Raw genomic sequence first — 26,902 nt, 5'->3', positions numbered from 1 at the left:
CAACAGATACTTTTATTATATCGTTATGGACTTTTTTTTGCGGTTACTGTAAGTTACTCTAAATTTAACAGCTTCGTTTTTACTGATGTGCGCTTCAGTCGATATACTCAGAACCATGATTACCCCCAGGTCCTTCTCTTTCAGTGTTGTTCGCCATCTTGATGCCCAGAGCCTTTACTCGGTTCTGGTTGTCTTTGCCTTTCCCCATTTTTCATAACCTAGCATTTTGTAGCCACTTGTCAGGACATTCCTGCAGCTTGTGCAGATCTGTCTGAAATCTTTGCTGGTCTGCTCTTTATGTTTGCCTCACTAGTTTTCACTTCATCTGCAAACAGGGTAATTACTGACTCGATTTCTTCTACCATGCATATTCATTTACAAGAAACAGCACTGATCCCAGTACTGACTCTTATGGAGCTTCTCTCATAACATATGCCTATTCAGAAACCGTCTCCCTTTAAATATGCCTTGTTCTACTAAAGTGCTTTCCTCTTATTCCTGCCTGCACCTCCAGTTTTCCCGAAGTCTCTTGTACATGACTGTGTCTAATGTCTTCTTACAGTTCCAGTCTTCTCTTGCTTCACTAACTACTGTTACTTTGTTATGCAAGTCACATGTTCTGAAATGAGTGTTACATGTATTAAAAAGTGATCTAAATGTATTTAAGAATGAGTTAAATGCTCTTTAGTGACTTTTATATGTATTGAAATGTGAGCACAGGTGTTGAAGGGTGAGTTACAGGTGTTGGAGAGTGAATTACATACGGTAAATGTGAGCAACAGATGATAAAGAGTGAATAACAGATGTTGGGGTATCAGTTACTGGATTTGAAGTGTGAGATACAGTTGCTAAAATGTATGTTACGGATTTTGAAGCGTGACTTGCAGTTGTTGATACGTATTTTGCAGATGTTGTCAGTTGAGTTACAGATGATGAAATAGTCGTTACATTTGCTGAAGTTGGTGTCACGAGTGTAGAGCTCTCGGCGGCGTTTCGGTTGGTTTAGGCCTACTGTGACTTCACAATGGTTCAGGACTTCACAATAGTTCAGGACTTCACAATGGTTCAGGACTTCACAATGGTTCAGAGCTTCACAATGGTTCAGGACATCACAATGGTACAGGACTTCACACTACTCCAGGTTATCACAGTGGTCCAGGACTTCATAATGGTCCAAGTCCTCATAATGGTACAGAGCTTCACAATGGTCTAGGACTTCCGAATGGTCCAGGTCTTCCCAATGGTTCATGACTTCACAGTGGTCCAGGACTTAACAATGGTTCAGGACTTGACAACAGTCCAGGACTTCCCTGTTTTCCATGACTTCCCATTGGTCCAGGACTTCATAATAGTCCATTACATTACGGTGGCCCAGGACTTCCCAGTGGACAAGGACTTCACAATAGTTCAGGATTTCACAATGGTCCAGGTCTTCACAATGGTCCAGGTCTTCACAATGGTCAAGGACTTCACAATGGTCCAGGACTTCACAATGGTCCAGGACTTCCAAGTGGTCAAGGACTTCCCAGTGGTCAAGGTCTTCCCAGTGGTTAAGGACTTCACAGTAGTCCAGGATTTCACAGTAGACCAGTACGGACCGAAAACTCGTCAGAAGCTTTCTTCCATAAGTACGGGTTACTTGTGAACTGTTCCTGCCAGGGTAAAATGACTTATTGTTCAGGGAGTAACCGAAGATGAAATTAGAGTTACATGAATTAATGTGGGAGGTATAGATGTTTAAGTAACAGATACAAAGGTGTTCGATGGATTTACGAGTGTTTGAGTGATGTTAAAAGTTCTGAAGTATTAATGAAGAGTGCTGAAGTTGCAGGTTCTGCAGTGTTACTGATAGTGTTGAAGTTACAGGTGCTTACAGGTCCACTTGGTGGACCAGCATCATACATAAGCAGGGTTTTCCAGTGGGCAGTGGAGAACAACATGACGTTCAATGACGTTAAGTTCCAGCTGCTTAGGTATGGAGAGAATGAAGAACTCAAAGGAACACTGTGTACGAAACTCAAGAGGGTCACCAAATATAACGAAAGGAACACGTAAAAGACCTGGGAATAATTATGTTAGCTGACCTTTCTTTTAAAAACCATAACAGGACTAAGATCACGACAGCCAGGAAGATGACGGGGTGGGTGTTGAGAACTTTCAAAACAAGGGAAATAATGCCAGCGGTGACAGTCTTCAAATCGTTAGTGCTCCCTCATTTAGAATATTGCTCAGTGCTGACGGCCCCGTTCAAAGCAGGAGAAATGCCAGAGCTGGAACAAATACAGAGAACGTTTATGGCTCAAATTTAGCCAGTAAAGCACCTAAATTACTGGGAACGCCTTCAAGTCTTGAACATGTACTCATTGAAGCGGAGGAGAGAGAGATACATGATAATATATACCTGGAAAATACTCGAGGGCCTGGTCCCTAATCTGCACACTGCCATAACAACATACTGGAATGAGAGATATGGGAGGAAGTGCAAAATAAACCCAATGACGAGCAGGGGTGCGGTGGGGACAATAAGGGAACAATGTATCAACATCCGGGGTCCCAGACTATTCAACATCTTACCAGAAGATATCAGAAACAGGTTGGAACAAGCACAGTAGCCATCAAGAGGAAACTGGAAAAGTATCTTCATATGGTGCCAGAGCAACCAGGCTGTGATGGATATGTGGGGCAGCGGGAATCCAGCAGCAACAACTTGGTTGACCAGGTAATCATCAGACGAGCCTAGCCCATGGCCGGGCTCCGAGAGTAGTGAAACTCTCGAAACTCTTCAAAGGTAAGGTATAAAGGTATATAGATCATCATCTTGCCAGGTTTGAGATGCTGGACTTAATATTCCTGAACTCACGACTAAGTATTTTGCCAGGTTTTTTCTTTATCTCCGTCTTCATCATTCGCGTCATTCTTATCAGAAATATATGTCCACGATACATGTTAGTAATACATGTGAGAGAGTCATGTGAGCAACACATGCCAAGGATACATGACAAGGATACAAGTATACACTTCAGATCACATCCCAGAAATACTGGTTAGTAATTTATTGGTATTACCTGAGGGTATATTTCTCAAACGTGTCCTTGAAATCCTGGCAAGCATTTCACTTAACTGCCTCATTCAATATACAGGGCAATATCTTGTCTGATCAGATTGTCGCGAATGTGCACTTTTCTCATTTCTTCCTCTCCAGTAGTTTCAATATTCATTACTTTCGTGTGGTTTCACTTTGCAGCTTTTCAGAGTAAGAAACGAGCACCTGATGAGTTGTGGAGACTTTCTGATTTAGTGGTTTAAACTTTTTGGCTACTTATCTACAATTTACCATTGATAGGTTACCATTTACTTAAATATCATCTCAGATTTCAAGGGTCTTTTGTTGCGACTATGAATTACTTTTGCGACTGAAGTTATTTCTTATGACTTTGGAATAACTCTTTTCCGGGTGCGCTCTTTAAGATAAACACTATTTAGTCGATGCGTGGAACAGTCTTCCGAGTAGGGTAATTGAGACTAAGACTTTGGAAAGCTTTAAAAAGAGATTGAACAAATATATGATCGAGAAGGGCTGGCTTTGATTAGAATCTGAGGTATTGTAGCTATTTCTTTGGAAGCTTTGGAAAAAGGTAGGAAATGGATGGTTTAGAGAAGGAATTGCCGTATTTCTCTGTTCTTAAGTTGATGTCATGCACACCAATACTGTATAATTCTGGGACAACAGAGTATGATTCTTTCTACTTATCTGGCAGTGGTGGGATGATGCCAGTATTATTTGCTCAGGGTTCTGAATCATTAATACGGGGCATCACCCACTCTCAGTTATTCAGAAATATGAAGTATCTGCAGATTTATTCGATTTATCCCCAAAACCTTCCTTTCTTCCTCCCAACATTCAGGTGCCATATCTGATGGAACCTTCAGGGACATGGAATGTATGGATAAATGTCGACATGGGTGATGAAGCTTGATTTGGTGAATATGGTATACTTTACCACCAGTTTTCTTGTCCACTGGGCAGATTAGGTAGTTAGTCGACGTTCTTCTAGATTACTCTCATAGGTCCCGCGATGAAAGATGCTAAGGCATTAAGAAGAACGAGTTCATCTTCCATTACTTTGTCCTCTGGTTGAAGCTGCATTATACCTTCATTTCCTTTTTTTCCTGTACTTTCTTTTGTTTTTTTTCCCCAGCGATCTGTCATATCGTCTGCGGTCTTACCATCATCGACCGATTTGTTGTGAGTAGTTCCATATTCCCAGAAGCTTCTTGAACAGTTTCTCTGATGGTGAAAAGCAGTTATGGAAGTCTTTCGTCCCATTTTTCAACGCATCAGAGTTGAAAAGGGAGACTCTTTTGCAACATATGGGAATCTTTATCCTCAATAAAGATTCTCACATGTTGCACAAGCGTCTCATTCTTCATCTTGTCCGCTTTTTTAAACCATTTATTACACTTTCATTAGAATGTTCATTGTTACTTGAAAGAGCTCATGACTCCTGCGATTAAGTATGATATGCTGATGAGAATCTTTGCTTCATTCCATGAGAGGTGAAAGCTTCCCTGAAAGCATTTTTTTTTTTTTGAAAATGGGACCCCAGGACCGAGTACAGACTAGGGCAAATGTACCTCAAAAGAATTCTTATCAGATCTTTAAACAGTACTTTGGCAGCTTATAGGTATTGTCTCTCATCAGAGTAAATATTTGTTTTTTCCTTGTCCTTGTTGTAGGTAGCTGGCCTCTAAATTTTATTTCAGCCAAGAGTTTCTCTAAGAGTAGAAATTGAGCACACTGGTGCCGGCTTTATGTAATACTCTGATTTACCTTCTACTTGTAGGCAAATGGTTCAGAGAACCGACAAGTTGATAAATTAGACACATGTGCAACACTTAGGTATCTTTAATGAGGAAACGTTTCGCCACACAGTGGCTTCATCAGTCCGCACAAAGGAAAATGGTGATGAACCATTCTTCTCCATTCTCCTTTGTGTGCCTCAGACTCCTCCTGTTCACCATTCTCCTTTATTTGGACTGATGAAGCCACTGCGTGGCGAAACGTTTCTTCATTAAAGATACTCAAGTGTTGCACATGTGTCTAATTTATCCACTTTCTACTTAACATTCATAAAAAGCATTGATGTATCTTCAAACATTTTACCTCAAACCCCATTAGAAGCTTTGGTTTATCCTAAACATTGCCTTAGTTATTCTGAAGTATCGACCCACAGAAGAGTTTTGGGCTGAACGAAATACTTGGTAACAAAATTGTTTATGTACGACCAATTTCTTTTACATTTTCCAGCAAGAAACCCTTTTGCCACTTAGGAGAGCCCTTTTTCATGAGAACTCCATTTTTTTTATTAGAAACATGTTGATAAATTTCAATACGTATGCCTCAGACATACCAGATTGCAATGTTGCAGGCAAACATATGTCTTGAGTTGCTCCTCCATTAACATCTTTCCCTCAGGCAAGTAGGCGGAAATAGCTGGCAGTCCTGCAACCACAGAACAGGAAATACTTGCCCGTGAAATATCGCTTGAATTATGTAGCCCCGGCCAGACAGGTTTATGATCCTCCAGTAATGTAAGAACTGCTAGTCATCCTATTCCAAGTTATTAAACTATTCCACCTTCATCAGGTCAGTAAAATTTTTGAATCTTTCAGACTTGTACCACTTGTTGAAATACTCTGTTCACGAGATACTCAACGTTAGCTTGCCCATGGCGACCTTCACCTAGTTTAAACTTTCGTCTGTATTTAGCCATATTCACTCATTAACAAACAACACATCCAGTTTGATTATATTATTGATGTAATCGTCATCTGACATATAAGCTGAATACCCTTTTGTTTTACCATGAAATGCTGTATGAACAAGTGCAGTTCATTGTTCCTTTTGTCACACCAAGGCTCGAGTATAATTTTTCCAACACTTAAAAAAAAAATTCTCTGGGTCGGAATAAGCGAAGAATAATGCGAATAACACAGGTTTTTGTGAAATGAATCATTCGCCATATTAAGTCTTGCCCCGCCTTGGTATAATCCGACCTAAATTTTATATGGGAGAACAATCAGTGGAATGATTACGAGTGCGTTATAACTGTTAGCTATACTAGGAGCAAGTCTCCATCGCTGCAGAATCGGAAAACTATTGCATGCGTATAACTTCACGAACTTCCGTAGCTGTTAACGATCGGCTGTAAGCTATCCCAACAGCAGGTGTCACTCGCCAACAACGCTGAAGCGATGAGTTACTCAAAGTATACAAAGTCAGACATGTTACCAGCATTTGAAGTCTCACCAGATGCATAACAATTCGTCTAGTACTTCTGTAGCAGGACTGCATTGGATTGTACTCTATGCAACAACCAGTAACTGTTTCACAAATATTAATCACCAAGAACCCAAATGGAAATAAGTCACTCTGTCAGACTTTTTTGGGTTATCCCAGGTTCTCTACACATATGCTGCTATGTTTGATAATCTATGTATTTGTGTAAACCTGAATAAACTTACTTAGCCAGAGCATCACAACGTAGCGAGCAGCATGCAACCAGTACTTTATTCTAGTTTCTTGTGCTTACATCTGGAAAAGATGGTTGAGGATAATTGTGGTTGAGCTTTGTAAGCACCAAATTAGTCTGAAAAGTGCTTGGCACACACACGAGATGATCAAAGAAAAATAGAGTAAATCACAATAGATAATGGATTGTACATTGAAGGAGTCTTGATGAATCGTTAAATGATTCATTAAATAAGAGAACAATGGGTGTCGATCTTTTGGAAGGATTTGAAGTAGAGTCTTCCATTGCTGACGCAAGTAGAAGGCCAAATAAGAAAGGAAGAAATCAAACATAAATGGAACTACAATCTGTAACTAAAAGATAAAAGAAAACTTGATGAAGTCGTTTGATTTTATCGAAAATATGGAACAAATACATTAAAAAAAAGAGCTTACAAATCTGAAGTGGATGAAATTTGAGTATTATTATTATCATCATGGGGAGAGCTAAACCCGTAGGGATTATACAGCACCTGTGGAGGATGGGGGATGGAAGGCATTCAGGCTTAATTCAGGGAATTGGAGCACAGATCCAATTCTCTAGATCAAGAGCCTCTCACCAGCATCAAAGAACCTCTCTTGAAGGGGGTAAGAAGGCAAACGTCACTGAGACATTATGAGATACGAGTTTGGTATCCTATATGTATATGTAAACATTTTGAGTGTTGACATGCACCTATTGAATTAACGTTCTGCTTTTATGTGATCGAATCAATATATGTAGTCTGTCTCAAGAAAACTCTAAGACTACAGAGGTATTGTTGTGGTTTAGAGGGTCATGTCAGGGCTGTGATAAGCACCCATCTGATCTATTCTGAGTGGGAAGACTATTGAGGTTATCAGACTTTTTTTCTTCTTAAAAGTTTTATACAAAAACTTCAACTCGTTTTTCAGTCGTCAGTAAACTTTCGATATTAATTTATTGTATGGAAGGAAGGATTACTTTAGGGTTGTGTATATCACAAAATGTTAATTTTATCTATAAAATGTAATACTGAACAAGACACAATACCATGACTGGTATAATACACACATAACCAGCACATACGAGAAAGAGGGAGTTGGCTCCTTCACCTTCGCGTTTTATTGTGACTTATAAATGGTCCAAGTCGGACCACAACATACTCATAAACTTCTCTCTCCACTGTGCGGGTTATTTGTGTAAAAGTAAAATTGCTGTTTCCATGTGGTCACTTCAAAATGCATCTTTTGATCGGCTTCAGACTTTCAAACTTGGTACATCTTTCTAAGAGGAAAGTTGGATTATTAAAAGGCTACAGATCTGCCAGTTTGATAATTTAATAAATATGATGTCATATTTTCTGTGCATTACTCAAGAATGTCTGTACTGCACGACTTGCAACTTACAAAGTTGAAGTATCTATCCAATAAAAGGTTAAAGTTTTAAGATGTATTGGTGCAGATCTGCAAATTTTATATATAATAAAAGTCTGAAATGGTATAGAAACTAACAACGCTTGGATGCAATGAATATCTCATTAACATCATTCCACCTACAAGGGGTTATATCAAGTATATTAAGAATACATGAGAAAGAAGAGTGGATATATATACGAGTACCAACAAAGAAAGATGAGGTACTGGAGACCATTGTCAGTATTATGATCCATATCCCAACAACGAATATGCTATTTAAAAAAATGACAGATCACCATGCCAGATACTGGTGACCTGGTATTATCTGTAACTGTTGTACTTGGAACATGACCTGCTATAGACGAACACTTGGCATAGTTAACGCTTCATTCCTTGCTAAATTCTGTGTGGAATCACTGAAAGCTTAATGGTTCAAAGATGTCATCCTAATGTAGTTTACCAGAAGCACACCGGAGCAGTGATGATCATCATGCATAAGTAGGTTCAACTCTGACACCATCCAGAACTAAACCCCTTAACGCTATCTGCTCTCTTCTGCAAAACCAGGATACAAAGCTGATTTACAGAAAATACCAGAAACCTATTAATGATGATGAAAATGTTATATAGTACGAAGTTGATGAGTAAGACGCACATGCGACAGTTGGGTATCATTCTTCTTGAAACCCTTCACCTACGCAGTAAGCTTCGACCGTCAAATATAGAGGAGAATAAATTTTAAGCTGCAGGACTATTAGCGAGTTGAAGATGACGTAATCAGTCCATCACCGCTGGAGGAATAGTTTTTGAGGTAGTCAGTCTCTCCAATTTATTCTCCTCTGCATTGGACTGAAGGCGCCTACAGCGTAGATCACCTACTGATTAACGTATCATTAACCACTTCATATGAAAATTCGATGTGAGATCTGGAAGCATAAAGATTATACATCCTGGAATTTCTAGTAGAGGAATATGGTATTATTAAAAGGATCTTCATATACAACTGCAATCATATATAATAAAACATTCGGATTAGTTGTGGGAAACAGATGCAAATTTTTAAATTTTATTGATTAAATTGAGAGACTGATTTTTGTGAATTAACTTGAGAATCCCCCTTTATATAGACTATATTTTCACCGCTGGTGTATCTTACCTATAGAAAAGTTCTGATGATTTTAGACCTTTCTGGATGGTGATTTACTAGTTATATAAAAAACTAGAGTGTTACGCTAACCCTTCTGAAGCATAACATTATTGTATGAAACTGGAAAAATTTAAATGGCGGTATATTGTTTACATTGTACACAAATATGTCTTGCTCATTCCTTTAATCTATTTAGGGAATATATTTTTTTATCTTACAGTTTAAAAGGTATACTTTAAAATGTTAGGCTCTAGCGCATGTTCCGGCGCAAAAGAACTTCGGTTTTAAATTTCAGGAAGTTAAGCCCATATATTTCCAAAGATTAACTTCCATGATTAACTTCTCTGAAAAGTATTGTCTCCATGTCTCATATTATACAGGAGATTTAATTTGCTGATCATCTGGTAGTGTTTTCATTGTATTTACTTTGTAATCCTCTTTTAACGAGGTAGTTAACCGTCAGTGTACTTCTTAAATGGTATTGTGAAGAACTTGTTGTCTAATAATAGGGATAACAACCAATACAGTGTTTCTTATTAATCTATCTACCATAGTAGAGTTTATTATACAGTCGCTGATGAAGGTCGCCACTACTGCTGAGTCCAGCAATATTACAATCCTTGTTTCTCGGTCGTCATGTGGGCTAAATACTCTAATTGGAATCAACTAGGGTCATCATCTAAGCTTAAACCGTATATACTGATTATGCTACTCTCTTTGATACCTATTGATGCCTTGCTATAGGTGTATTATTGTAGTGTTTGCTCATTAAGAAGGGTGATGTTTTTCGGGAAAGGGTGGCAGATATAAGTGTTGGTTTTGTTTATTGTGTCATTAACGAGGGGAAACGAAGGGTTGCTGCTTTTTCTTTTTTTGGTTTGAGGAGAGATGGGTTGCATATGTTATCACATCTTCTTGGTTCATCTTATTTACGATTTGCTGCTTTTCTCAATGCCCTCTTCATTTTGTAGAGATAAGCCCTCTGAATATTTTATTTTATTTTGGAGCACTCTACAATAATATCCTGTCTGTGGAGTCATTGAGGTTACTTTTTTTTCATGATAGCTGCTTCATTCACGAGCCTCTTATTCTTTCATTAGTGTTTTTCTATATTTCTGTCTCATATTTTCCTGAATATCACTTTCAATTACATGTTATGTCCTGTAAGTTATCTTATTATCTTACGATTTTTACACTCCAAGACTCGTCATCAGTATGTCTCATTTTTTATTCCGTACTCTTGATCTCCCATCTTGAATTGTGTGCCTCTCGTGTCTTGTCGAATATATAGTTTTTTTTCAATTCATTGCATTTAATTTTTACATATGACATTGTTTCCTACCTATACTGTCATCCATCCTACATGTTCTTAACTATGCTTTACGTGGGTGTCTGTGTTTCTCAGTTCACTTCACTCTTCAGTTTGTGAAATTCAACCATCTCCATTCATTTTATATCTCGCATTTTCTGCGAGGTTATTTGCGTATTGTTCCAGTCGCGGTAATGTGCCTTTTTGCTCTTTAACGAAAGAAATTGTTCTCTCTTGTGCGGCACGTGATATATCGCTCAGTATAGAATATAAACAGCGTGTTCTCGAGCTATATTCTTCCCTCATATCATAGTCTTTGCACCCCTTTAGATCACTTTGCTGTATTTTGTTATATTTTAATCAACTTGTGACTTTTATCTTCGAATTTTTTGTACATACCTATGAATTGTTGTATATTATTAACGGTATGCAGTATAAACAAGTTGTACTGCAGGGAAGAACTAAATATAAGGAAAAGAAGAGATGTCAAAACGAGGGGAAAGTAATGAGTAGGGTTCTACAAGGATCGTTATTAGGACTAGTAATGTTTCTGGTTTATGTGATATATATATATATATATATATATATATATATATATATATGTATGTATATATATATATATATATATATTATAAGGTATTTTATAGGTAGTAGGTTGGTAGACAGCAACCACCCAGGGAGGTACTACCGTCCTGCCAAGTGAGTGTAAAACGAAAGCCTGTGATTGTTTTACATGATGGTAGGATTGCTGGTGTCTTTTGTCTGTCTCATAAATATGCAAGATTACAGGCATGTCTTGCTACTTCTACTTACACTTAGGTCACACTATACATACATGTACACATTTATTTATACACACTCATCTGAGTTTTCTTTGATTTTTATCTTAATAGTTCTTGGTCTTATTAATTTTCCTTTTATATCCATGGGGAAGTGGAATAAGAATCTTTCCTCCGTAAGCCATGCGTGTTGTAAAAGTCAACTAAAATGCCGGGAACAATGGGCTAGTAACCCCTTTTCCTGTAAAGATTACTAAAAAGAATAAGAAGAAGAAAATTGTCAAAGTGGGAAGTCTGAATGTGCGTGGATGTTGTGCAGATGATAAGAAAGAGATGATTGTGGATGTTATGAATGAGAAGAAGCTGGATGTCCTGGCTTTAAGTGAAACAAAGCTGAAGGGGGTGGGAGAGTTTCAGTGGAGAGGAATAAATGGGATTAGGTCAGGGGTTTCAAATAGAGTTAGAGCTAAAGAAGGAGTAGCAATAATGTTGAAGGATAAGCTATGGCAGGAAAAGAGGGACTACAAATGTATAAATTCAAGGATTATGTGGAGTAAAATAAAGATTGGATGTGAAAAGTGGGTTATAATAAGCGTGTATGCACCTGGAGAAGAGAGAAGTGTAGAGGAGAGAGAGAGATTTTGGGAAATGTTGAGTGAATGCGTGGGGAGTTTTGAATCAAGTGTGAGAGTAATGGTGGTTGGGGATTTCAATGCTAAAGTGGGTAAAAATGTTATGGAGGGAGTAGTAGGTAAATTTGGGGTGCCAGGGGTAAATGTAAATGGGGAGCCTTTAATTGAGCTATGTGTAGAAAGAAATTTGGTAATAAGTAATACATATTTTATGAAAAAGAGGATAAATAAATATACAAGGTATGATGTAGCACGTAATGAAAGTAGTTTATTAGATTATGTATTGGTGGATAAAAGGTTGATGGGTAGGCTCCAGGATGTACATGTTTATAGAGGGGCAACTGATATATCGGATCATTATTTAGTTGTAGCTACAGTTAGAGTAAGAGGTAGATGGGAAAAGAGGAAGGTGGCAACAACAAGTAAGAGGGAGGTGAAAGTGTATAAACTAAGGGAGGAGGAAGTTCGGGTGAGATATAAGCGACTATTGGCAGAAAGGTGGGCTAGTGCAAAGATGAGTAGTGGGGGGGTTGAAGAGGGTTGGAATAGTTTTAAAAATGCAGTATTAGAATGTGGGGCAGAAGTTTGTGGTTATAGGAGGGTGGGCGCAGGAGGAAAGAGGAGTGATTGGTGGAATGATGAAGTAAAGGGTGTGATAAAAGAGAAAAAGGTAGCTTATGAGAGGTTTTTACAAAGCAGAAGTGTTATAAGAAGAGCAGAGTATATGGAGAGTAAAAGAAAGGTAAAGAGAGTGGTGAGAGAGTGCAAAAGGAGAGCAGATGATAGAGTGGGAGAGGCACTGTCAAGAAATTTTAATGAAAATAAGAAAAAATTTTGGAGTGAGTTAAACAAGTTAAGAAAGCCTAGGGAAAATATGGATTTGTCAGTTAAAAACAGAGTAGGGGAGTTAGTAGATGGGGAGATGGAGGTATTGGGTAGATGGCGAGAATATTTTGAGGAACTTTTAAATGTTAAGGAAGAAACAGAGGCAGTAATTTCATGCACTGGTCAGGGAGGTATACCATCTTTTAGGAGTGAAGAAGAGCAGAATGTAAGTGTGGGGGAGGTACGTGAGGCATTACGTAAAATGAAAGGGGGTAAAGCAGCTGGAACTGATGGGATCATGACAGAAATGTTAAAAGCAGGGGGGGATATAGTGTTGGAGTGGTTGGTACTTTTGTTTAATAAATGTATGAAAGAGGGGAAGGTACCTAGGGATTGGCGGAGAGCATGTATAGTCCCTTTATATAAAGGGAAAGGGGACAAAAGAGACTGTAAAAATTATAGAGGAATAAGCTTATTGAGTATACCAGGAAAAGTGTATGGTAGGGTTATAATTGAAAGAATTAGAGGTAAGACAGAATGTAGGATTGCGGATGAGCAAGGAGGTTTCAGAGTGGGTAGGGGATGTGTAGATCAAGTGTTTACATTGAAGCATATATGTGAACAGTATTTAGATAAAGGTAGGGAAGTTTTTATTGCATTTATGGATTTAGAAAAGGCATATGATAGAGTGGATAGAGGAGCAATGTGGCAGATGTTGCAAGTATATGGAATAGGTGGTAAGTTATTAAATGCTGTAAAGAGTTTTTATGAGGATAGTGAGGCTCAGGTTAGGGTGTGTAGAAGAGAGGGAGACTACTTCCCGGTAAAAGTAGGTCTTAGACAGGGATGTGTAATGTCACCATGGTTGTTTAATATATTTATAGATGGGGTTGTAAAGGAAGTAAATGCTAGGGTGTTCGGGAGAGGGGTGGGATTAAATTTTGGGGAATCAAATTCAAAATGGGAATTGACACAGTTACTTTTTGCTGATGATACTGTGCTTATGGGAGATTCTAAAGAAAAATTGCAAAGGTTAGTGGAAGAGTTTGGGAATGTGTGTAAAGGTAGAAAGTTGAAAGTGAACATAGAAAAGAGTAAGGTGATGAGGGTGTCAAATGATTTAGATAAAGAAAAATTGGATATCAAATTGGGGAGGAGGAGTATGGAAGAAGTGAATGTTTTCAGATACTTGGGAGTTGACGTGTCGGCGGATGGATTTATGAAGGATGAGGTTAATCATAGAATTGATGAGGGAAAAAAGGTGAGTGGTGCTTTGAGGTATATGTGGAGTCAAAAAACGTTATCTATGGAGGCAAAGAAGGGAATGTATGAAAGTATAGTAGTACCAACACTCTTATATGGGTGTGAAGCTTGGGTGGTAAATGCAGTAGCGAGGAGACGGTTGGAGGCAGTGGAGATGTCCTGTTTAAGGGCAATGTGTGGTGTAAATATTTTACAGAAAATTCGGAGTGTGGAAATTAGGAGAAGGTGTGGAGTTAATAAAAGTATTAGTCAGAGGGCAGAAGAGGGGTTGTTGAGGTGGTTTGGTCATTTAGAGAGAATGGATCAAAGTAGAATGACATGGAAAGCATATAAATCTATAGGGGAAGGAAGGCGGGGTAGGGGTCGTCCTCGAAAGGGTTGGAGAGAGGGGGTAAAGGAGGTTTTGTGGGCAAGGGGCTTGGACTTCCAGCAAGCGTGCATGAGCGTGTTAGATAGGAGTGAATGGAGACGAATGGTACTTGGGACCTGACGATCTGTTGGAGTGTGAGCAGGGTAATATTTAGTGAAGGGATTCAGGGAAACCGGTTATTTTCATATAGTCGGACTTGAGTCCTGGAAATGGGAAGTACAATGCCTGCACTTTAAAGGAGGGGTTTTGGGATATTGGCAGTTTGGAGGGATATGTTGTGTATCTTCATATGTGTATGCTTCTAGACTGTTGTATTCTGAGCACCTCTGCAAAAACAGTGATAATGTGCGAGTGTGGTGAAAGTGTTGAATGATGATGAAAGTATTTTCTTTTTGGGGATTTTCTTTCTTTTTTGGGTCACCCTGCCTCGGTGGGAGACGGCCGACTTGTTGAAAAAAAAAAAAAAAAAAAAAAATAAATATATATATATATATATATATATATATATATATATATATATAGAGAGAGAGAGAGAGAGAGAGAGAGAGAGAGAGAGAGAGAGAGAGATTGAAGCAGCTATATCCCTGTTTGCTAATGATTTAAAGCTATTGTGAATAATTTATAAAGATGAAGACAGGGAAAGTTAACAAATGGTTCTGGACAGCTTGAAAGATTGGTCAGGTAAGTGGTTGCTTGATTTCAATCCCAGTTAATGCTAGGCTAAAAAGATTTGGCAAGAGATAAGAAGACTGGACACGAAATAAAGAGTCGGGGCTCAGAGCCTGCATACCTCACTCAAAGAGAAAGGCCTAAGAGTGAGCGAGACGCCTGGTGTATAGTAGAAAATTAACATCAACGGAGTATTGTAGATGGTTTAGAAAATCTCGTTCTAGAAAATCTCATTCCACAAAACAGAATGAGACATCTGTGCAACATCTGGAAATGCTAATTACGGAAATGTTTAACCAGCCAGTGAATTCTCCGGTCCATTACAGAGAAGAACAGTGTAAGATTAGGAGTCTGAGGTTATCATCCCCTCAGCTTAGACTCGATGTGTTCAGCCATCAATCTTGAGGAAATTTTCTCAAGATTAATGGACTGTACACAGTCTCCAGACTGAGTGACTGATTACCTCAAGCTTCTCCTCATCTTCCACAGTTTTTCTCTGCATTAGACTGAAGGAGCCACTGGCTGACGAAACATTTTCGCAATAAAGATTCCCAAATGTTGCACGTTTAATTTTTCAATCGAATGACCTCTGCACAGAATGCAAATTCAAAATTAGCCTTCACGAACCTCAACCAAAACATTCCGAGCCCCTCTATACAATATTTGTGCATGCTAAGCCCATATTAGAGTAAATAACACCATTGTGGTACCAATACCGGAGATAGCATGGTAAGATTCCGTAAAAAGTGGAGATGCATGCAACGAGGCTTGTTCTGGTGCTATGGGCTATGAACATTGAGGAGTGGCTAACGAAGTTGAGCTTACCGACAGTGGAGGACAGGGGAACCAGGTGAGACATTAATAAAAATTCAGAGGAATTGGTATAGTATTCAGGGATTGGTTAACTGAACGGTGGGAAACAGGTACTAGGGGGCAATGCTGGAGGTTAAAGACACAAAGGAGATTGAGGAATGTTAGGATGTATTTCTTTAGCTTCAGAGTGGCCAGGAAGTGGAAAGACCTCAACGAAAAGGCGGTAAAGGCAGGTTCCATACATAGCTATATGATGAGGTACAACGAGGGACTAAGAGGGACTGAATCGAGTAAGTGCAAGCTGAGAGCGGGTCCAGTAACTAAGAGCCGACCCCTGCAACCACAGAGGAAACACACAGACACACACACAGACTCAGATTATGCACAGGGATTTTAGGAAGCATTTCTTCAATCATAGAGCTGTCAGGAAGTGGAATAGTCTGGAGAGTGATGTAGAGGAGGCAGGATCCATACATAGCTTTAAGAAGAGGTATGATAACGCTCATGGAGCAGGGAGTGTGTGGAGCTAGTAGCTTGATTCTTCATCTTAACCAGGCGGGGAGACTCCAGCAGCTATACACTCAGCCTCGGGATGGCCGCGTGCTGCTCTGCCCCTCCTCATCAGCCTCCTGCTATGCCTGTCCTCCACCATTATGGTGAGTACCACGCAGTTACACTGTTTATATTATGTCTCTGTCGACCCTCCTGGTCGATATTGATGTCTCTAGCTTCCCTCGTTCAGATATAGACATCAACTGATTACATTGCTACATTTTATCTTCCCCTGAAACAAAGTATTAATTTCCTGAAGTTCGGTGCTTATTTCTTACAAAATTTTAGAAGAGTTCCCAGTAATAAATTTTGTATACAACTGGAAGGAACTGCAATACTGCACTGAACATTGAGGCTACGAAGTAATAGTAGCACCATTGCTTATATTATTCATTCTACAGTGTAACTTATTTTTATATGATGAAAAAACTTACTACGAAATCCATATCAGATGTTAGAATATTTATGCTCCAGTAAGATAATAAAATTTTTCCTGTTTATAATTTGTTAGAATTTAAAAAAAAGCTTATAAACAAAGCATTTTTTTTTAATTTTGGTATATAAAAATTTGAAGAGTAAAGGAATCAACTAACATATTCAAGTTTTATCACACGAAATATCAATAACATGATTACAAACAATGCATGACACGGATGGAATTAGAACTCATGGCAAATGAGTTTTACGACGCACTTACCATGATTAATTCTTTCAGTATAAGTCAACAAGCAAAGCGCCTCATCAACATATCTCAAGTAGATAATAACAGCTGGGAGAAAGTCTTTAAATTTGTCATTACTGATGACAAATTCAAGGTCTGTCATGCATTATACGAAAAAAAATCATCAATTAAAAGTTTATTCCAATTATTATTAGTAGTAGTAATAGTACTATTATTATCATCACAACTAAGCGTTAAACCCATAAGGGCCATACAGCACTGCATTTATTCCAGCGAAGATCATACATCAGCAGTTTTTCGACCGAGCTGCTGAGAAGTGTCTACACAACACTTTAGTTAATAACATACAACTGAAATGTTGAAAATCAGATTCCCTGTTCGTCTTGAAATATTTTTCTCATAAATCAAAGAGGTTTTAGAATTTGTGCGAGCATTTATTGACAGTCTAAGTTGCTGATATTTCCAACTTAAATCAATCCTCTTAAATTCAATGGGAATTTCACATATACGGTTTGCAAAAAATTTCTTGAGTGACGATTTTAGGTTAGGTTAGGTTATTATTGTTCTTCATCAACAATAAACAAATAATTATAACGTACGACAATATCAATAAATGAAATATTAAGTAAACGTGATATAAAAAAGTTTTAATACGAGAGCAAAGAACTGCAAGTCACTGTGAATATTAGAAGGAACTGTGTCGTATATAATCTGCTTAATGCTCGGTAAACAGTCACCCATTTGAGTGTCTTAATAACAGTGAAATACTCTCTGTTATTAAGTGGATGGCTGTAAACTTATGCTAAGTTATATTGCCTTGCTAGGATATATCGTCAATGTTAATTTGCCTAATGAAACGAATGACTTTGTGATATTCTCCATTATTTCAGCGAGGGGAGAGTGTTGATGGTGTGACCGAGAGCTTGGTACAGGAGTGGCAAGAAAGCAACAGAAAGCAAGTGCTGGAGGACGGTCACAACTCTTTCACCAGGAGCAGCAATCAGCAGATGCTCGTAGAGAGTCACTACTCAAACTCTCTCAGGTTCTGCAGTCACTCATGCTCACACTACCACAGTGGCTTTGCTTTTCTTCCATTGGAGATGTCACCTTCCCTCTGCACAACTCCCGCCACACGCTCGGTCCAACCATCCACCCAGCAGGTGAGAGAGATATTACTTGTCCTTCCATCTATCCGCTGTATGATAAACACCAAAATTTTATGATTCAATAAAGTTGGAAATATCTGGAAACAATCATTTGAAACATAATTTTAATTATATAAGATATATTGTAATAGTTCAGTCAAATTAACTTACTTTTTAAAACATTTTCCTTAATTTGTGATGGCGTATAATCTTTTGATCGTTACAGTCTCGTGGTGAGTATAATTCTGTAGTGAGTATAATCTGTTTATGAGCATAATCTTGGTAAGTAAGACATGTAGGCAACAGTTAGGCAACTTTGTTTCGAACGGTTTCGCCTACACAGTAGGCTTCTTCAGTCGAGTACAGAAAGTAGGCAGGAGCAGTAGAGATGTGGAGACGATGTAATCAGTCCATCGCCCTTGAAGTCGTAGATTTGAGGTTCTCAGTCTCTCAGTTCCTGCCTGCTTTCTATACTCGACTGAAGAAGCCTACTGTGTAGGCGAAACCTTTCGAAATAAAGTTGCCTAACTGTTACCTATGTGTCTTACCTACCAACCTGTCGGTATAGTATACCATTTTGATATGAGCATAATCTTGTAGTTAGTTTAAGCTTGTAATGGTATGATCGTGTTTTGAGTATAATATTGTGGTGAGTACAATCTTGCATTGGATATAATATTGCGGTGAGTATAATTTTATGATGGTATGATCTTACAGCCAGTGTAATAATGTGATGAGCGTAATCTTGTGATAGTGTCTTGTAGCGAGTTTATTGCTGTGGTGAGAATAATCTTGGGGAAAGAATATTCCTGTGGTATTATCTGACGGAGAGTATAATTTTGATTGAATAAAATCTTGCAGGTGAGTATCAACCGATGATGAGTATAATTCTGTGTTAAACATGAATGCCTCCCTCTTACTTTTAAATTTTCGTAAACAAAATATCCCTCTAAATAAAACTGAAGATTAAAAAATCGCAATAAAAGGTACTGTAAATTAACTGGTTCTTGACTGGAAGCTTTGAATTTGTCGGGAGTAGATTGTATTATTGTTGGTAGAATTACTTACAATATGTTAATTAAAAAGACACTGGTTCAACTAATGGGACATTATACTGTGGCAACGTTTCGCTCTCCAGGAGCTTCGTCAGTAACAGCTTGACACAGCTCCTGGAGGGCGAAATGTTGCCACAATAAAATGTCGCATTAGTTGCACTTGTGTCCTTTTACTGGACATGTCTGGAGTAGTTTTTGTTTTCCTTAGGGTAGAGGTCGGTGAGCTTTTTTGGGGTATTACCCCAAAACAAATTTGAGTACAGCGAAATTACCCCCTAAACTTTTCATGAAAGCCCACAGAATCCGGAAAACACAAGAAACATTAAAATTTAAAATAGTTTATTGAATCTATTTGTTTGAAGAATACTGCCAAACAACCTGAAAAGTATGTATTATACGCGATAAATAAATGTTACACCGTACACCCATAATTTTTATGACAAATTACAAAACACTACCTTACCCGAGTCGTCGAAAGTAGTAAACCTACTGACAAAAGCAATGCACTTCTATTGACTACGAGCAGAGACAGTTAAGTTAATTAATGATAGCGAGACAGGACACTAGGCCATAAGATATGTGATGGTAGTGTTAACAATGGGACGTGTGGTTGTCCTGTTGGCTCCGACACGACAGCAATTTAGATTTTAATTTTATTAAGAAACTAAAAATTATTCGTTTGAAAAAAATAACTTTCATAATTTGTATTGCTTATTAAATATTAAATTTCTGCGCAATTTTCATTTTTACTCCATTTGGAGTAATTTATCCAGGTTTCTCGACCGAAGCACCAAAGAGTTTGGTTCGCCGCTGGCGTTCACAAGATCAACACATGGAGCCCTTTACATTTAAATTCATAGCTGTAACTTGGTTTGTCATGTCGATGGGTGAAAATATGAAGAAAAACTCTTATAATATTTATGGGAATGGGTTAAACGCGTAGCGATCATACAGCACCATAGAAATGGGAGACAAACAAGGTCGATTCAAGAGAAGGGATGACAGGTTCAATTCTTTAATTCAAGGAGCTCCTCACAGGCATCTACGATAGTTTGTAGTTTGGGATGGGAATTGGTTGTTAGGGGTGGTAACACATGCTTAGCAATAGTAATGAGTGTCACGAATGAATATAAAATTTGCTTTCGGAACATAATGGTTTTCATCCCTCAACAATGAGATTTTTTTCTCCACAGTAAACATATCACAACAATGTATCGTGAGAATACAGCGGCTATTGTGAGAGCACCATCGTGGCAGCTGCACTATCGTAGCAGCAGCAGCACCACAGTAGCAGCAATACCTGTACAGCATCACCGTGACAACATCAAAAGGGCAGCACCACAGTGGTAACATCACAATAGCAGCACCACCGTTGCATCAGGACCTTCTTTACGGCAGCATCTCCATGACAGTACCACCGTGGAAGGACCACCGTGGCAACATGACTGTGGCAGCACCACCGTGATAACACCACCGCGGCAGCAACTAAAAATGAGAAGTATTACGGATTTACCCGTCCCCCCCACTAGTGTTACTGATACTTCTGAACACACACACACACACACACACACACACACACACACACACACACACACACACACAAACACACACACACACACGCTGCAATGGAGGCAACTAAATCGTCTCAGGGGATACAAAGGGAAATGCAGTGGGAGGACGAAAGGGAGAGGTCAGTTTTTGTTTTAGGGCTCCAGGAAGTTGAAGGGGAAACTTATGAAGCAAGAAGGCAGGAGGAGAAAAAAGTTATTGAAAGTATCATGAAAGCAATAGGAGAGGACAACACGACCCAAAGGACAAATTTTCGGAGAATAGGGTGGTTTGCAAGAAGAAAAAACAGGCCAGTTAAAGTGACTTTCAAGGCAGAATCAGCTCGAAACAGTATCCTGTAGGAGAAAGCACGACTAAGGGACGTACCGAAGTGCCAGAGGGTGTACCTTCACTGCAACAGAACACAAGAAGAAAGGCAGAAATTTAAAGAGAGGGTACAAAGTCACAAGGAGGAATGAAAAGCAAAGATGGAGAAGAGCAGGAGAACCCAGACTCAGGATTAGGAGCAAATACAACCTCCCTCAGATCCACCCACAGAAGGACCTTAGCCACGACAACCCCAATGCAACCAAAAAATCTAACTCAAAAACTACACACTGTCCCCTCTGCCCCCACCCCCCTTCACAGCAACCCCCCATAGTTCCCTGTCAGTCTCCCACTCCCCAGACCACAGTTTTAGAAAATAAGTTGAAAATAAGTGAGTGGCATGAAAGAATCAAGGAGACACCCCCAAACATCACAGCAGTCACAAAAATGAAACTCAACGGGATGATAACAGACGGATATCAGATCCTGAGGAAAGACAGAGGGAGTAGAGTTGGAGGAGTTGCTCAACTCATTAAAAACAGATGGGAATTTGAGGAAATGGGAGGAATGGACGAAATTCGTAAAAAAGACTACATATTAGGTAGAATTCAGTCTGGGGGACATAAGGTAGTCATTGCAGTGATGTATAACCTGCCACAGAACTGCAGGAGGCCAAGAGAATAATATGAAGAGAGCAACAGAGCAGTCATGGACACACTAGCTGAGGTGGCCAGCAAAGATCACATAGGTAGAGCAAAGCTATTGGTTATGGGCGACTTCAATCACAAGGAGAGTGATTGGGAAAATCTGGAGCCATATGGGGGTCCCAAAGCATGGAGAGCCATGATGATGGATGTGGTACTGGAAAATCTCATGCATCAACATGTTAGGGGCACTACAAGAGAAAGTGGGGAGGATGAACCAGCAAGACTGGGCCTCGCGCTCACCCTGAGTAGCACGGACATTAAGGGCATCACATGTGAAAGGACCTTGGAGCTAGTGATCATGTGGTTCTGTGCTTTGAATGCATTGCAGAGTTACAAGTGGAGAGGATAACCAAACTACAAAAGGGGGGACTGGGGGACTACACAGGTATGAGGAACTTCCTGCAGGAGGTTCAGAGGTAAAGAGAATTGGTAGCAAAGTCAGAAAATGTAATAATGGACTAAGTAACAAAAAAATGCAAGGAAGGAGAGAAAAGGTTTGTTCCCAAGGGCAACAGAAATAATAGGAAGACCAGAAAGAGCCCTTGGTTTATCCAAAGGTGTACGTGGGCAACAACTAAGTGCACTAGAGAATGGAAAAAGTACAGAAGACAAAGGACCCAGGAAAATAGAGATTAGTCAAGGAGCCAGAAAAGAGTATACACAGATAAAGAGGCCCAGCGACAGCACGAAAACGACATAGCATCGAAAGCCAAGTCTGACCTGAAGCTGTTGTATAGCCACATCAGGAGGAAGACAACAGTGAAGGACCAGGTAATCAGGCTGAGGAAAGAAGGTGCGGAGCTTACAAGAAATGACCAAGAAGTATGTGAGGAGCTCAACATGAGATTTAAGGACGTATTTACAGTTGAGACAGAAAGGAAGTCAGAGCAGAGAGGTACACCAACAAGGGATATACCAACAAGTGTTGGATGAAATACACACGACTGAGGAGGTAGTGAAGCTGCTACGTAACCTCAATACCTCAAAGGTTGTGGGGCCAGACATCTCTCCGTGGATCCTTAGATCCTGTGTGTGCCATTAATAACATATTTTCAGCACATCTATTGAAACTGGGCAACTACCTGAGGTATGGAAGACGGCAAATGTAGTCTCCATTTTTAAGTAAGGAAACAGACACGAGGCACTAAACTATAGACCAGTGTCACTGACGTGTATAGTATGCAAAGTCATGGAGAAGATTATCAGGAGGAGAGTGGTGGACCACCTAGAGCAGAGCAAGCTTATAAACGACAACCAGAACGGATTCATGGAAGGTAAATCCTCTGTCACAAACCTACTGGAGTTTTATGACAGGATAACACAAGACATGGGAGAGAGGGGTGGGTAGAATGCATTTTCCTGGACTGCAAGAAAACCTTCGACACAGTTCCTCACAAGAAATTAGTGCGAAAGCTAGAGGATCAGGCACATTTAACAGGAAGGGCTCTGTAATGGATCAGAGAATATCTGACAGGGAGGAAACAACGAGTCATGGTAATGGAGGAGGTATCACAATGGGTGCCTGTGACAAGCGGGGTTCCACAGGGGTCAGTCCTATGACCAGTGCTGTTTTTGGTATATGTGAAGGACATGACGGAAAGGATAGGCTCAGAAGTGTCCTTGTTTGCAGATGATGTGAAGTAAATGAGAATTAAGTCGGATGAGGAACAGGCAGGACTACAAAGAGACCTGTACGGGTTGGAAGCTTGGTCCAGCAACTGGCTCCTCGAATTTTGCACAGCCAAATGCAAAGTCATGAAGATCGGGGAAGGGCAAAGAAGACCGCAGAGTATAGGGTAGATGGCCAAAGACTGCAAACCTCACTCACGGAAAAGAATCTTGGGGTGAGTACAATACCGAGCACATCTCCTGAGGTGCACATCAACCAGATAACTACTGCAGCATATGGGAGCTTGGCAAACCTGAGAACAGCGTTCCGATACCTCAGTAAGGAATCGTTCAAGACTCTGTACACCGTGTACGTCAGGCACCAGTTTGGAACCCACACCTGGACAAGTACGTCAAGAAATTAGAAAAAGTGCAAAGTTTTGCAACAAGGCTAGTTCTAGACCTAAGGGGAATGTCCTACGAAGAAAGGTTAAGGGAAATCGGCCTGACGACACTGGAGGACAGGAGGGTTAGGCGAGACATGACAACGACATTCAAAGTACTACGAGGAATTGACAAAGTGGACAGAGACAGGATGTTCCAGAGATGAGACACAGAAACATGGGGTCACAATTGGAAGTTGAAGACTCAGCTGATTTAGAGAGATTTTAGGAAGTATTTCTTTAGTTATAGAGTTGTCAGGAAGTGGAATAGTCTGGCAAGTGACGTAGTGAAGGCAGAAACCATACATAGTTTTAAGACGAGGTATGATAAAACTCATGGAGCAGGGAGAGAGAGAACCCAGTAGCGATCAGTGAAGAGGCGGGACCAGGAGTTATGTCTCGACCCCTGCAACCGCAAATAGGTGAACATATATATACACACACACATACACACACACACACACACACACACACACACACACACACACACACACACTGATTTTTCTTCCAATATTTTTGTGTATTTATAAAAATAAAAATTGGTATGATTCTCATTGTTTCAGTTTCCTTCGTATTTCCCCTCATGTATTAAGAATCCCTATATAAGGGTACTCAAAATTTGTTTTCTTCTGTTATTACTACTTCCTTCTTTTTCTTCTTCGTCCTCCTTTTCTAAGGCTGTTAATAATTTCAAAACGCCTTATCAGATCTGCTTCAAACTTTCATCGTTGATGTACGGTATATTGGGCAGTTTTATATTGTTACTTTCATGTGCAGGTGTTCTGTTGCCAATTATATAGACCAAGAAGTATTATGGTTTCAGCGAAATAACTTGCAAACGACTCTTCTGGTCGATGTCAAATTTTTGACTCTGGTATGTCCTGTATTCACGAATATTCATGTCACGAAGAGTGTTGCCCTAAATGCCAGTTTCACAAAAGTAATTGGCTGGTATTTTTTCAGTAAATTAACGAATAGATATATTCATTCTGAACAGTTTCAACGTTTAATAAACGATGAGTCTAACTGTAAAAATAAATAATTATGACTTTCGGATATATTCAGAGTTGACGAATTTCTAACAGCTAACATAATTAGGGTAAGTAATATCTGAGAGAAATGGAGAATGCCTGTTCTGGTCGGATTCAAACTTTCATGGCCGGCATACATTGCACAAAGAATTACTTGTTACTGGGCTGTGTATATTTTGTTAACAATTTTATGAATAAATTGTTTTCCTGAAGTAACTGGAAATATGTCTCGTCCGATCTATTTTGAACCTTAACTTTTTGTTTATCCTACTAAACACCAATTTGAAAATTTTGTTGAAGTACCAAAAATATATAAAAATAGTGTTGACTTTAAACTTTCTAAGGTGGAGTTTTTACTTAGTGTCAGGTTCGTATAAGTTCTACTTTATGTCAGAGAAGAGTTGACATTATTATTGGAAGACAACGTATTTTAATTTCCATCTGACAATTTTTGTTTGCCTTTTTTTAAATGACTTCAAATCTTCAACGTTTATTCTTGGCTGCATAAGAATCTTATAGGACTCTCTCTTTAATATTCCTTATGCGTCCATAGATGTTCAAGAGGCTGCGTTTATGGGATGCATCATGGAATACCTATCTCGTCTTGTGCAGCGACTGAAACACATCGAGCAGATTAAAATGATTGTCGGAAGTGTTTTAATTTCTTCTCTATCCTGATTTTACATACTATGACTAGTTTCAAATATGCAAATAATACAGCAGTTTCCTCCCGATAATTTGGGAACCCCACTTTTGTCTTCAGGTTTTCAACACTGGAGTGACCTACTTTGAAGTCGTCAATAATTTTCTACATTTGTTAATATACTTGAGTAGAAATATTTTCTTACGAAATTATATATATATATATATATATATATAAGTTTCTGATGAATATGGGAAAATTTAGTATGAATTAAGGCTCTACAGGTTAAAATTTCAAAGTTTACTAATAGAGTTAATAAAAATTTGCATTATTCGTTTGTTTGCGATCAGTGAATAATGACTATTGTGATTGGAATCAGTGTTTTAATACTGGTATAGATTTCTTTGAGAAAGGCTTTAGTTGGCCCGAGAAGATTCCAGTTTATTATTAGTAAAGAAATCAGGAGAATAGAGAAAAGGGTTTCCTTGTGAATACATCTTCTGATCAGCATCAAACAAGCGCCACTAATATATCTTATTAAGCGCAACTTCATAGGTGCGAAGTTTTCCCTATGCATTTTAACCCCTTCAAGTGTTAATGCCTAAATAGCAGTGCCATGAGGTCTACTGACAGTTTCATAAAATAACTGACCTGACCTCTCCTTCCTTGGATTGAGCCTAATTGCTTCTCAACCCCACAAGTGCTACATGACCCCTACTCTAATAATGATGATTTTAAAAAATTCTTTCATAATTGAAAAGAATCTAAAATAAAATATAAATGCAGGAACAAAACTGAGTTTTTAATGCTTTTTTAAAGTATGAAAATTTGTGTTCCCTGAATTTACACTTTTTGTTTTTTAGTTACGGTATTTGAGCACTTTCTCTGGCACAGTTAGGCACCCAGTTTACTGTGCACTAAACCCAATTTTTATAATCACTGTATTTATAAAATTTAATCTTTGACAGATTTATTTTCTATCGGATGTATTTCAGGACCTATTAGTGTGTGAAACGTGGATTCATGCATAGGTTGTACTGTGTTACTGAATAAATATTGCTCACTTCGAAAATATGCTGATGAGTATATCTTTCTGGATGAGTATGCACTGAAAGGTCCATATACACGAGGAAAGGTGTATATGCACGGGGAAAGATATAGGTCTAAGTATATATATACATACCATACCACGGGCGGGGATAGAACCCGCGATCTGAGTCTCAAAACTCCAGACCGTCGCGTTAGCCACTGGACGCGACGATCTTGAGTTTTGAGACTGATCACGGGTTCTATCCCCGCCCGTGATATGGTTTGTTTGCAATCATGTCATTACGATTTCGTGAGTTATGTATATACATTTTGAGCATGATCATACTTGGTCACTGAGGTAGTCTTAATTGGTGGTT

The 26,902-nt window shown here is 39.0% G+C and overlaps 1 protein-coding gene across 1 annotated transcript in view; it reads left to right on the top strand.

Moving 5' to 3' along the window:
* The window catches only part of LOC128687703 (neural cell adhesion molecule 2), a 200,360-nt gene extending 176,087 nt beyond the window's left edge, over positions 1-24,273 (top strand). Inside the window, exons 8-10 of the mRNA XM_070083958.1 lie at positions 16,311-16,411; positions 17,880-18,149; positions 20,383-24,273. Coding sequence (XP_069940059.1) covers positions 16,311-16,411; positions 17,880-18,149; positions 20,383-20,385 — 374 coding nt within the window. The 3' untranslated portion in view covers positions 20,386-24,273. The remainder of the gene's footprint in view (positions 1-16,310; positions 16,412-17,879; positions 18,150-20,382) is intronic.
* Positions 24,274-26,902: the final 2,629 nt, after the last annotated feature.

This window comes from Cherax quadricarinatus, chromosome 11, assembly GCF_038502225.1.
Source record: "Cherax quadricarinatus isolate ZL_2023a chromosome 11, ASM3850222v1, whole genome shotgun sequence".
In the NCBI taxonomy this organism is placed as follows: Eukaryota; Metazoa; Arthropoda; class Malacostraca; order Decapoda; family Parastacidae; genus Cherax; species Cherax quadricarinatus.
This window is presented reverse-complemented; position numbering and strand designations above follow the sequence as displayed.